Raw genomic sequence first — 12,222 nt, 5'->3', positions numbered from 1 at the left:
ACAAGCTCTTAAAAAAGTTGCACCAAATGAACAGATGGTGGCAATAATGGCCATTGTTGAAAACAAAATACCGTAATGCTGTGGATACCGTACAGAGCGTTCCTACAGTTATAACAATGATTTCAGGAACCAGACTGTCACAAGAGTGCGTCAATAAAACAATAGAAAAAATGTACTAGTAATTACAGTGTGGATGATCTGTCCACATACTCATGCACATGGTGCACAACATCACTGAGGTATAGAGCGATGTAAAAGTACAATTGAGAAAAAAAATTAAATATTGACAAGATTGATCAGAGGCGGAAGCGGTCCGAAAAATTAGGGGACTGTGGAACGGTCAGGGCAGATGGGTCACTCTTTTGGACAACCACCTGCCTGTATTGTCGCACTGGCTGGGCCTTGTGGACCTGTGGAGGAAAGCAAGAAATTAGCAACTCGAACCCTCGACTCCAAACTGCTTTTTCAGAAGCTCAATTTAAGACTTAAAACTTTTTCAAAATTATCCCTAAGAGAACTTCACCGAAAAACAATCCTGATTTATGTTGCCCCGTGATCTCACACGTCCAAAACTATTGATATTCCTTCAAACTACTGATAGTTGACAGTTAGAGAGTTGACTTGAGTCAAGTTGTGGACCAGTGACGACGACATGACATTTTGCCGTTACCTGTTCCTGGCGCATCCTGGCGACCTCCTCCTTCTCGTGCTGCTCCTCCTCGCGGCACTGCTCCTCCTTCATGCGGTCCCGGAGCGCCTCCTTCTCACTGGCAACTTGGTCGTGCTCCAGCCGCTCCCTGGCACGCCTCTCCGTCGACAGCTCAAAGGCCTCTGCAACTGTGGAGGAGTTAGTGCCTTCTACAGTGCCGTGACAAGACGGGTAGTGACCGTAAGAGGGACAGAGTTAGTGCCTTCTACAGTGCCGTGACAGACGGGTAGTAAGAGGGACAGAGGCGTTAGTGCCTTCTACAGTGCCGTGACAAGACGGGCAGTGACAGTAAGAGGGTCAGAGCGGTGAGGTAGAGGCAAAAGGACACGCTAGGTGACATAACACAGGGCAGCATGGCATCGCTGCACACAGTGCCTTCAGAAAGGATTCCAACAGTTTATTTGTTCTTGCATGTGTGAAGATGGCTGCTCAAGACACTCGCCATTTTAAGCTTGAGACAGTCTGCAAATTGGAATGGGAGAGAATCCCAAAATCTGACACATAATTATGAATATAATTTTGAAACAATTTCACAACACATTCTCATCATTTTGTGTAGTATGACAAACTTTTATTTGCATTTGGAGACAGTGTGCGGGAGTAATTTCTTTCTCACTGTGTAGTATGACAAAAAAAACATTCAATTCAATCCGTTTTGAATTCAGGGTGCCAAATGCAGAAAAATGAAGGGATAGAATCCCTTCTGAAGGCACTGCAGATCAGCATTACTCAGTCCAAGCCACTTTTTCTCACCGACAGACCCAATTAAGTTAACAATCATCAAGATGTGTAAAGATATTACTCTGATGTGGCCTTTGTCTATTGGAACATGGAAAGGGCAAAGAGACAGCGACAGGAGGGACACAACAAACCAAACTATTATACAGCTAGCCGTTAGATCAGGCGTGTCCAAAGTCCGGCCCGGGGGCCAATTGGGGCCGGCGGACAGATGTTAATTGGCCCTCTGCTTGTCTCTCAAAATATACTATATGTGGCCCTCCACACAGCATTGGTTAATCAAGCAAGTTCAATTTGCATTTTTTCCCTTCACCCAACGATGACAGCACTATCATACAGTTTGTACAAGCACCAAGTAGGAACAGCACATGCAGAACTAATGTTTTCAGATGGTAAACAAAATACTTAAGTCGAAGTGAACCGGAGGCGAATGCAAATGCGCAAGCGTCAGAGACTCAAACGAATCTTGTCTGAGATGACAGGGTTGAGAGGCACAACGCCGGGTGTCGATGATTTGATTTGACAGTTCTGGGAACTGGCTTTGGCATTGGCCAATCATGGCGTGTTCCACCCCCAAAATAGAGTGGGATTCAGCGTGTTGTCGTGCTACGCGAGTGGGATCCGTGGAGTACCAGGCAGCCACCTGCTTCGTGCGGAGCGAGCGGACAATCCGATTCATGGGTGTTGCCCGCCCGCCTGGAATCTCCGAGGGGCGACCCCCGACAACCAGGCTCTCAAGCGTGCGCCTGTATCGCTATTGCTGTAAATACGATATTCCTGGAATGCGCGTTTTAACGAGCCAGTTACATTTCTTTGCATTCTTAGACATTATCGTTTGTGTTTACGTTTCATACAATTGGCCAAGTAATTCTGCCAGATGACCGGCACTAGGCGCCATTTTCTACATTTGGAAGAGAAAATTATCCTGAAATGAAGGGTAGAAATTTGATAGTACTAGGTGACGTCAGCAAACTGTAGATTACCGTTATCAATGACATCTTGAAAAATGAGATGTGAAAAAGTGTGAAAAACTAAAGAAATTATATTTGTGTGATTTTTTTGCATACATTATTAAATAGGTGCACTGCATACCCAGGTATTTGAACTAAGAGAAAATAAGTCATTTTTGGGTTCAGCTCGACTTGTTACAATTGTATGTGATGTTTTATTTCATTTGTTTAAAACCATAGGACGAGAGAAGCACCTGGCCCCCCGGCATTTTCACATTATTTAATCTGGCCCCCATTCAAAAAAGTTTGACCACCCCTGCTTTAGATGATTTTATTTCATTTCATTTAAATCAATGCTTTTCTCCCCAAATGTACTCTGCCAATTCCCCCTGCTGTCTCGGTCGTTGCTCCACCCCCCTCTGCTGGTCCGGGGAGAATTCTGTAGACTAGCACACGCTTCCTCCCGATACATGTGCAAGTCGCCCCGGCCGCTTCTTTTCGTCGTCTAGCAGCTAACGGTGTTCTTACCCAGTTCGGAGCGGCTCGGCTTCTTGGGCAGGAACGGCTCCTTGTGGATGACGGTGTTGGGTCGGGCCTTGAAGTTGGCTGCCTCATCCTGATGCTTCTGCTGTTCCTTCACCTGCACAGGACGAGGGGAGGCACACGGTCAAGTTTGACACAGTGAGGCTGACGCTTTGTTCACTTGGCCGCGTGTTTACCGTGAATACAAGACGGGAAGTTGTGTACTACACAATAAGATTGGCATTCAAGCTAGCAACCACTAGCTAGTGAGGTTAATGCAGGAAATGCAAAGGAAAACAAGATGAGACTGTTGAGAATATCAACATGTTCCTCAGACATATTATAAAAATAAAAAAATTCTGTGCCAACTCCCATCATACCGTCTGCTCCCAGCGGCCGGCCTTCTCTGCCCCCCGCTGGTCAATAAGCATCCTGAATGGCTCCGGCTTGGTGGGCTCCACCACTCTCTTTGCAGGCAGGACCACTTCAAAGTCGGGCAGCAGCTGCGCCTTGAACTTTGGCACCTAAAGAGTTCAGAGGAAAGAGGTCAGTCAATGTGGCTCAATGGCAGCTTTCTCCTCGGGGCTCCAGAGAGAGTCAGGGCTGTGCCTCTACCTCCTCGTTGCGCTGCTCCTCCAGCCTCTTCTCCTTCAGGGCCTTCCTCTCGCGCTCTCGCTCGTCAAAGGAGAAGGGGACCACCTCCACCTGGTTCTTCTCTGGCAGCTGCGGCTGGAACGGCAGGGCGAAGTGAGGCACTGGGAGGGCCTTAATGGGTGATGGTGGTTTTGCCTGAAAGCAGATGAGAACAGAAGCCAAAACCTTTAAAACCGATCAGATTAAAACTTATACAAACGTATCCATATACAGGTATACCAGGGTTACAAACTCATGGAGGTGACAGAAACCGTACCAGGGCAGACACAAAACCACTCAAGTGACTAGCTTGCATCCGTGATATACCCACTGGGTCACCTGACCAAGCTTTTCATAAAATGTGTTTATTTAGCATCTCACGAGGTAAAGACAATTCTCTGCATTTTTAAAAACAAAAGTCAGATTTAGCCAAACTAATACATTATTGAAAGGAATAAAGAGTCAACCAAGTTAGGTAAAGATCAATTCAGTCAGTGTGATTACAAAATTATTCTGTCAGTTCTAAAAACGATAGTCAAATCAATAGGCCACTTCTCAGTGAGTGAACATAAAGAGGATACTGAATACACGATTCACTGGAAATTATGAGAAGTGGCTTTTTTGCAGTAACCGTCCTGAGAACACTGACCTCCCTCTGTGGAGAAGCTGAAGCACAAGAGACCCCTTCTAGATAGACCATCAAAAATCCTTACCTCCTCAACCTTGCGGTCCATGCGAACCCTCTTCTTAAGAGCAAAGGCTGGGGACTCTGGGACAGTGGTGTGCATGGGTTTCTTCTCAGGGACTCCCTGTTGACGGGAAGATTTCATTGTCATTATGCTGCTCTCAACACATGGAAATACTGTTGAAGCAACTTTATAGTGTTCACATGGTCAAACTAAAACACCATGATGAAAAGTGGACTTTGGTTGTGGCTAGTCTCAAAGCCAGACCCATGAGAGTTCTTACACAGATGCACTACGTTACAGCATGCTGCAGATCTGTGACTGAGACACTACTTTTTTTTTTTCTGACAACCCCTCAAACTCACCACCACCCCCTCCAGGATCTTTGTCGGCAGCGGCCGGGAGTGGAAAGCGGTCGGCACCTCCTCTTCCTCCTGAGGTTTCTTGGCGGCCTGCCTCTCCTGGAGCCTCTTCTCAATCTGCAGGTCAAATCCTTCAACTTTGGTGGACTCTTTCGCCGCTGGCTTCTTCGGGTTGATCTGACGCTCCAGAATCTCCCTGTTCAGCCCCAGGGCCTTGAATTTATACCTGCCGGTAAAATATGATGTTGGATGACAACTCTATAAATTGTGTGCGAGTGTTACAACCTTATATGATATGTGCGTGTGGAAAACATAGTTCACCTGACTTGGAATATCGTAAGATAAAATCCTGCCCGTTCTACTACCACCTACTGCCGTTTATGTTCCCCCACATGCTAACGTGAAGTAGGGTTGTCAAAAGTATCGAAAAAAGTATAAATACTGAACATTTTAATCGGATACAATACTCATTTGCAATAGGTATCGATAATTATCAATACAAAAAATTTGAAATGGATACAATACTCATTTGCAACAGTTTTGATACAATCAGTGCTTTCTTTTAATGAAAAGAAAATCACAGATTTGCCCCTCCCTATCATTGGGTATCTCTTGCTTCAACAAGCAATAAATGTGCTAAATGCTCTGATGGCTAGAGCAGGGGTAATCTGCTGTGATATTTTCCTGCGTATCGGTATCGAAGTAGAAATTCTAGTATCGTGACATCCCTAAAGTGAAGGCTGCCGTAAAGCAAAGGACCAGGCTTAGGTGCGTGCTCACCAAAGCCGATAGCGACCAGTTAAAAAAAAATGCCTTGCTCGGTCCAGATATCGATCTTTGAGATGGGATGGCTAAGAACTAGCAGACGAGCCTTGTGTGCTTACTTGCGTTGCTCGTCAGCCGCCTCGGCCTCCAGCTCGGCCGCGCTCTTAACAGCGGTGGGTCGTTTCCTCTGGCGGGCCATCAGCTGAGGGGTGTGGGGCTCCGTGATTTTCAGCGGGTTGGTTTTCACTGGAGATGGCCCTGACACACACAAGACATTTGGTCTAGGGATCAAGCAATACTACAATCGGAAATCACATCGGTTATCCACACTGCTTCTAGGGGCCATTACCAAAAAAAACTGTCAAGTAAGTACTGCATAGAGAAACATCGCACACCTCTCTGCTGACTCTGGCGGCTACGCAAATGGTAGCGCTCAGGTGTCCTTCTCTGGTACTGCTCAATCTGCTGAGCCATGGGCACATAGGCGGCGGCAGAATCCTCCGCCTTTCTTTTGTTGGACTTGGATAGATTGAAGGGCTTCGGTACGGTTGTACCTCTGGGAGCCTTCGCCTAGAAAAGAAAAGGTAAGATTGTGAAAGCAAGGAAGATGACATTTTCATGTGTTCTGGACAAGATGCAAGTTACTTTTTAGGAGGCACATTTCCTATGAGCATCTACTCTGACTTGGGGCTGTGCAATAAAACCCATATGGCAATATTTTCTTCCGCAATACTGTACCGATATTTCAGAAAAATGCATCGATTTTTTTTGCACGGCTGTGTGTTCAGTGATACAATAAAAATATTTATGCACTTTATTTATTTTTAGTTCAGTGTGCGTGCAACTGTCATTCTAATAAATAGAAATAAAATGTTTAACTAAATAGTTGGTTATCAATATGGGCTGTACATGCGACACTACCTGGTTGCTACACAGCAACTTGTATTTTCAGCTCAATTTTTTAATTTTCAGTCAATTATTGTATCGCAATATATACTGTACAATACATTGTATCACAATGCATCATGATACACATTTTACGGGCCTTGGCAATACCCAGCCGTAAAGCCAAGTGATACAAGCAGCATGCTGACAGGGCTCAGTATTTAGTCAAGAACTTACTGGGGAGGGAGGATGTTTCCGGAGCTGGGCAATGAAGTCCACTTCCTTGTCAGCGGTGGATGCAGTGCCGACCTTGACACGCGTATCTGTGGTGAAATTGAACTCTTTTGGCACAGTGGTGGCAAGGGCCAACTTCTTTGGGAGCTGACCTGAGGAATGAAGTGATGCGTTAGAAACTACAAGTCAGACCTTGCATTACTCAAGAAAAAAATAATTATAATCCATCATCCAAATCAGAAGCATAACTATAAAAAAAACACTCAAACAGAAACTAATGAGCAAGACCACACAACAGGTATGTCACCCGCTATGATGTTTGGTTGGGATCCAATAACATTTGTACATACATTGTACAGTACATCGTTTGGGTCATCCGTAATTAGATTAGACTTAACTAATTATTGTCTAGCCTGACAGGGTGTCAGCCAATGTTTGCATGTCTGCATTCGTGTCCTCTAGAGAGAGTGGTGTCAGCGGAGGAGGACCAAAATGCGAGACTCATTAGCCAATGAACAGCCGGGAAGGGGTCTTGCGCTACTTTTGCATGCTAAAATAAAGCTGATAATGTACAATTTGATTCAAGGGGGGAAAAACCCTTTCAGAGTATAACACAAACTGTTTTGCTGCAACTCGACAGTGCTGCTTAATCCAGGACCTTACTTCCTGGAACTCTTGAGTTAAAAAAAAACTGGTCCATTGGAGTGAATGGAGATGTCGGGACTCTTCTATCTACACGGCTCTGCTCTGCATGCTGTCAGTGTTTGACTTTTTAATGTTTGTCTAGACTGATGAGGTCAGTCTACACAAAAGCAGCTTGAATTTCCATATATACACACAAGTAAAACTAGTGGGTTAATTTAAATAGTGAATAACAGCCACTCACTGCCAGCCAGGGCAGCTTTGTAGCTGGACTCGTTCTGCTTCCGATGCTCAGCGACTTCCCTATGGAGATTCCTAATCCGCTCCAGCTCCAGCGCCTCATGGCTGTTTGGCCTGTGTGGACAAAACAGTTATCATCCAAACACCAAAACACCCAGGAGTGCAAGATCTTTATTATGCACACTACCTTTCTGCATGCTTCCAGTTCATTAAACCTAGAGATTCTTTCCATATGCTGACAAAGCACTTTTATTATAGATTTGCGGTTATTAGAGGTTGGATCTCAGCATCTGAAATGAAGGCAACACAAACACCAGTTGCTTGTCCTTTGTCTTGTTGTGCAGGAATCAAATCTCCAGAAGATCCATTTCCAAAAGGAAAAAAGATGATTCCTGTACACATGTGACCCTCTGCATTGATTTATTAAACTGTCAATGTGTGACTCACAAGGAGCCGTCTCAAGATGTATACACAAAACGGCAGCCCATACATGTGCCTGCAATTGCCCAATAGTGAAATGTTTTATGGTCACTCACGATTCGGCCGGTCACGCTTGGCTTGGTTCCGGCCTTAAAACTCATCAAGGATTTTTCGAAATGTCTATGGAGAAAATGATGGGGAACTTCTCTTCCGGGGCTGGAAACCTCACGGAAAGTCACGTGACTTGTTGAGCTCTATAGTTTACACTCCACAGTTGTGTTTGTGATCATGCGACACCTCCAAACACAGCTGTGGACTATCTCGGGAAATTGCAGGCACATGTATGGGCAGTTCCTAAATACCACGCCATTCTGTGCATGTCTTCAGAAAGGGCCTTGTGAGAGAAAATTTAATAAAATCGATGCAGAGGTTTTTAAGTGTATGCAGGAATAAAGTTTTTGTTTTGGAAATAGGTCTGACATCACCACCTGCCAAGTGGCTAATCCGTATAGTCTAAAAACGCTAACAAACATGTCCCTGTGTTCAGGCAGACTCACGGTGGGCTGGCTTGAGCGGCTGCAGCCTTGGGGGCAGCCCTGTTCGGCTGCCTCTGCCTGCCGCTGGATCGTCGGGCTGCCTGCCCCTTCTTGCGGTCGTTGCCAACGGACAGTCGGGCTGATCGGCTCGGAGTACTCCTAGAAAAACAACCACCGTTAGCCAGTCTCTACACAAGCCCTCAGGTTATCCGTCAGTGGTTTGAAACAACTCCCATAAGTGATGTGCCAACTTATATAGTGGTGTGCTGCCTGTGGCTGAATGGTTACGGTAAAAAGAGGCGTTTACTCTTTTGGTTGCAATAAGATGTTGCGTAGGTCAGGGATGCAAACTCTCCAGAGTGAAAAAGGTGACAGATACCAAGGCAGACACAAAATCATTCAATAAGTGCCCTATTTTGGGGATCAAAAAGGTGACTAGTTTGCATCCCTGGTAGCTACGTGTGGGGTATAAACCAAACCAACCAAAATATTTTATGAATGATCCAGTGACTCTGGGTTTTTAGAAATGCACCCGGTGACAATAGAGTAACAAGGTAGAAATGGAGCCGAGAATCACCTTACACGTCGAGGTAACCACATTGCCCCAGCATTGCGCAGGCTGCTGCAATGGTAGGAAAGCAGCTTTGACTGACATATCAGGAGCTTTTCATTGTCAGCCATCTCATCCATCCATACAGATATTCCTATGGCTAATAATGACGGGCCAGTCAAGTCACTCACCTTCTGAGTCTCTTGACTGGTGGTGCCGCTGGAGCCACAGCGGCAGGCCCAGTTTCCTCTTTGCGCTTCTTCAACACCCTTCAGATCAGGAACCACAAAAAAAAGATGAGTCAGCGACTTGTCTTTACTGTGCCTGGCAAGTTCAACGAGAAAATGTCAAGCCCACCCTCTCATTCGATCCCCACGTCAGCTCCATTGTCAAGAGACCCCCTCTTTCCATCTCCGCAATATTGCCAAAATCAGACACTGCCTCTCCCCCCCTGCTGCTGAATGGCCATTTTCCTTCTAGGTTTTCATCCCCGTTTAGCTGCTTTACGTTATGTTCCCGTTTCTTCTTCATTACAGTAAGCGTCTTTGGGTCACTGAAAAGCACTATATACACATTTGACAAATTATTATTAAATCATTTTATCCACTGGTTGACAATGTAGTGGTCACATGATAGTGTAAGGTTTGTTCCATGCACGTCATTTGTCAATATTAGCCATCATAATGTGTGTACCTGCGAGGTTGGGCAGGGGGTTGAGCTGAGGCTTGGTTCCTCTTTGGGCGGGCGCCCATCCGAGGAGGAGCTGCGTCGCCCCAGGAAGTGACGATGTTGGAAGGTGGTGACAAAGGCCTGCTGGAACCTACAATATTGACACATGTCAGTTGAATGGTCATCGTTTGACTGATGAAAATGATGTGCGCGTCGAAATGTTAGTTGCACCTATAAACCTTTTCCAGTGATTTGTGTGCCGAGAAGAGGCCCATTGAATTGTTTTTTGTTATACGCTGTCCTGTTCTGATGGCACCGGCCTCCCTCTGGAGGGGCTGAAGTGCAAGAGACTCCTACATCTCACATTAACTCATGTTCACCAAGCCAGGAAGATTACCAACTCTTGAGTTATAGAACTGTGTGTTTAAAAGAGTTCTGAACAAGTGCTCCTGTAAGCTTAACTGTTCAGCTTACAGGAGCACTTGTGGTGTGTATTGAGGCAGTACAAGGAAATATTGACCAGAGTACTAACTGCCACCCCACAAGCCTCAAAGAAAAACACTGGACACATGGTATTACTATGGACATTCTCTGGTGTCAACACCTTACTCTAGAATCACCACAGCATCAGTGCATCCTTAGTGGCCAGCTACACATTGAGATGACTAACCAGGTTCCAAGTCGGTGTTGACAGACTCCATTGGAGTTACGATGGCTCTGGGCTTATCAGGTCCCCTAAAAGGCTCATCATTCCTGAGTGGAGTGGATAGGGGACCACCGCTGGCATCGCCACTGGCCTCCTGTTTCTCTGCACACAAGAGTCAGTGATGAACAAACGATTATTGAGCATTTCACAAAGTCATTGTACAACCACAGTCAACAGTTCACCCAAAACAGTTTCAATCAAATTACAGTCATCTTGAAACTCAAATGCAGGACTGTGAAATATAACATTGGTTCCTGAGACATACCACGTTGACGGGACATCTAAACATTTTTAAACTAGCCAGGAGGATGGAAGGAATTCGACACGAGACCACAATGCCATCCAGTGGCTGTTTGTGCCATCACAGTTAGGCCAGTTATCAGCCATTTTACAATCAAAATAGGAGATATGGGCCGCCCCTGGAAATCGTATAAAGAAAACATAATGCAAACTCACCAAACCAAAGGTCTGCGTTGTTATCTCCATCATCCAAGGATTTAAAATCAACATGGGAGGGAGCATCGAATTCGTAGCTGAGGTTGTCGCTTGGGTCCATGATAGTCAGTGTTACGCTACAAGTCCCTAAACACGAAACCATGAAACAGGGACAAGGCATTGCGTTAGCTCACGCGGTTATAGACATGCAACACATCAACACATCAAAAGCAAGTTAACTAGTACCGATTTGGAGTCCAGTAACCATTTTTACGCCAAACGCTATCCAATAGTTCACCGTACAACGTTAACTTTACGCCAAACACTATCCAATGTTCACCGTCTAACTATAACGTTAACTGTAAGTTTGCTTTCAGTAAAAGGACATGCTTTGTATTGCAGAAAAAAACTACACCCAAAAGTACGTTATGCAATAACAGGCTAACGTCAGATAGCGGCCACCAAGCAGCACTTTAACGTTAGCTAACTTTAGTCATTTTGGATAACGTTAGTTTGGGAAATGTTCCAGCATTACCTTGTATATTTAACGCTAATCAAAATATAGTAAGCGCGTGATTGAAAATGGTAGGGAAGACACAAGGCTTGCGTAATGTAACGTTAGCATACAAACCAAACTGTTAGCTCTAGCTAATTAGCTTAGCGTTAAGAACAAGACAACGCTAACGCTACATTCGAGATTAACGGCAACGTCAACTCGCTTATTATGCAGCTAACCCGTCTTAAAGTCAACCCAAAATGAACGAAACATCATAAAACATAACTAGATTGATAAATACGCTTACCCAAACCGTCTTCTGCGAAGCAGCAGCTGCAGTACGCAAAACAGCTGTGAGTTTCAAACAACCGCAAATTCCCTCTCTTTTAACTAGCCAGTGACAGCAACTTCCTGCCACGTGACGAGGCGAGGGAGAGCAAAACCAAAGAACGTACATTAATAAGAGATGTGGTTATAGTTTCACACCGTTGCAACATCAGCGCGCAGAAGCAGCTTACGCCTCCGCCATTTTGGCCCAAAAGCAGACTAGTGAAACCGGTCTGTCTGTGGACTGTCTTGGTAAAAACAGCATTCATCCAGTACATATTAGCCTACCTCTGCCAGTTGAACAATGAAGAAATATAATAAATATGCATATTCAATGTATGAACGAATCAAAGCAGAAACATTAATTCTGATACAGCACTTTGAAAACATGGGTTCAGTACAAATTCTGTTGTTGACACAAGGCTGATTTTAGGGGCCAAGATGGCGGCAGCACTGCTTTGGCGCTACCGCAGCGCCTCTAGCGGCTGTTTCTAAAAATGCTTTACTTCTCGACTCTTTCCGTTCCACCCTCTTTGGTAATACGCAAAACTAAGCAAAACCAGAAAATATGATGATGGTGATAATCATCATCATCATCACCATCAAAATCACTCACTGGTTTAATAATAATATATTTGTAGTTGGGCAATTGATTTGAGAAGACAGTCCATCTATTCTTGTAGGCTATCTTTACAAAAATATCACATTCCCATCTCT

The 12,222-nt window shown here is 45.0% G+C and overlaps 1 protein-coding gene across 1 annotated transcript; it reads right to left on the bottom strand.

The window, feature by feature from the left end:
- Positions 1-83: 83 nt before the first annotated feature.
- Positions 84-10,824, bottom strand: LOC310797075 (targeting protein for Xklp2-like). Its single transcript, XM_083659361.1, has 16 exons — positions 10,704-10,824; positions 10,212-10,349; positions 9,566-9,692; positions 9,064-9,141; positions 8,344-8,481; positions 7,371-7,480; positions 6,488-6,636; positions 5,761-5,935; positions 5,485-5,623; positions 4,604-4,826; positions 4,266-4,361; positions 3,535-3,708; positions 3,300-3,443; positions 2,926-3,037; positions 671-837; positions 84-410 (listed from the first exon to the last, which is right to left on the bottom strand). Exons 1-16 carry the CDS (start codon positions 10,801-10,803, stop codon positions 297-299), a joined length of 2,184 nt encoding a protein of 727 aa, XP_083515487.1. The 5' UTR covers positions 10,804-10,824; the 3' UTR covers positions 84-296.
- Positions 10,825-12,222: the final 1,398 nt, after the last annotated feature.

This window comes from Poromitra crassiceps (genome assembly GCF_964638095.1).
Source record: "Poromitra crassiceps genome assembly, chromosome: 23".
Classification (NCBI taxonomy): domain Eukaryota; kingdom Metazoa; phylum Chordata; class Actinopteri; order Beryciformes; family Melamphaidae; genus Poromitra; species Poromitra crassiceps.
Note: the sequence above shows the minus strand (reverse complement) of the source record. Positions and strands in the feature narration are given on the sequence as shown.

Coding starts and splice junctions, on each gene's coding strand:
- LOC310797075 (XM_083659361.1), bottom strand. CDS start 10,803: ATGGACCCAAGCGACAACCTCAGCTACGAATTCGATGCTCCCTCCCAT. Junction 3,038..3,299: donor CCGGCCGCTGGGAGCAGACG/GTATGATGGGAG, acceptor CGTCCTGTGCAG/GTGAAGGAACAGCAGAAGCA. Junction 838..2,925: donor GCCGAGCCGCTCCGAACTGG/GTAAGAACACCG, acceptor ACTCCTCCACAG/TTGCAGAGGCCTTTGAGCTG.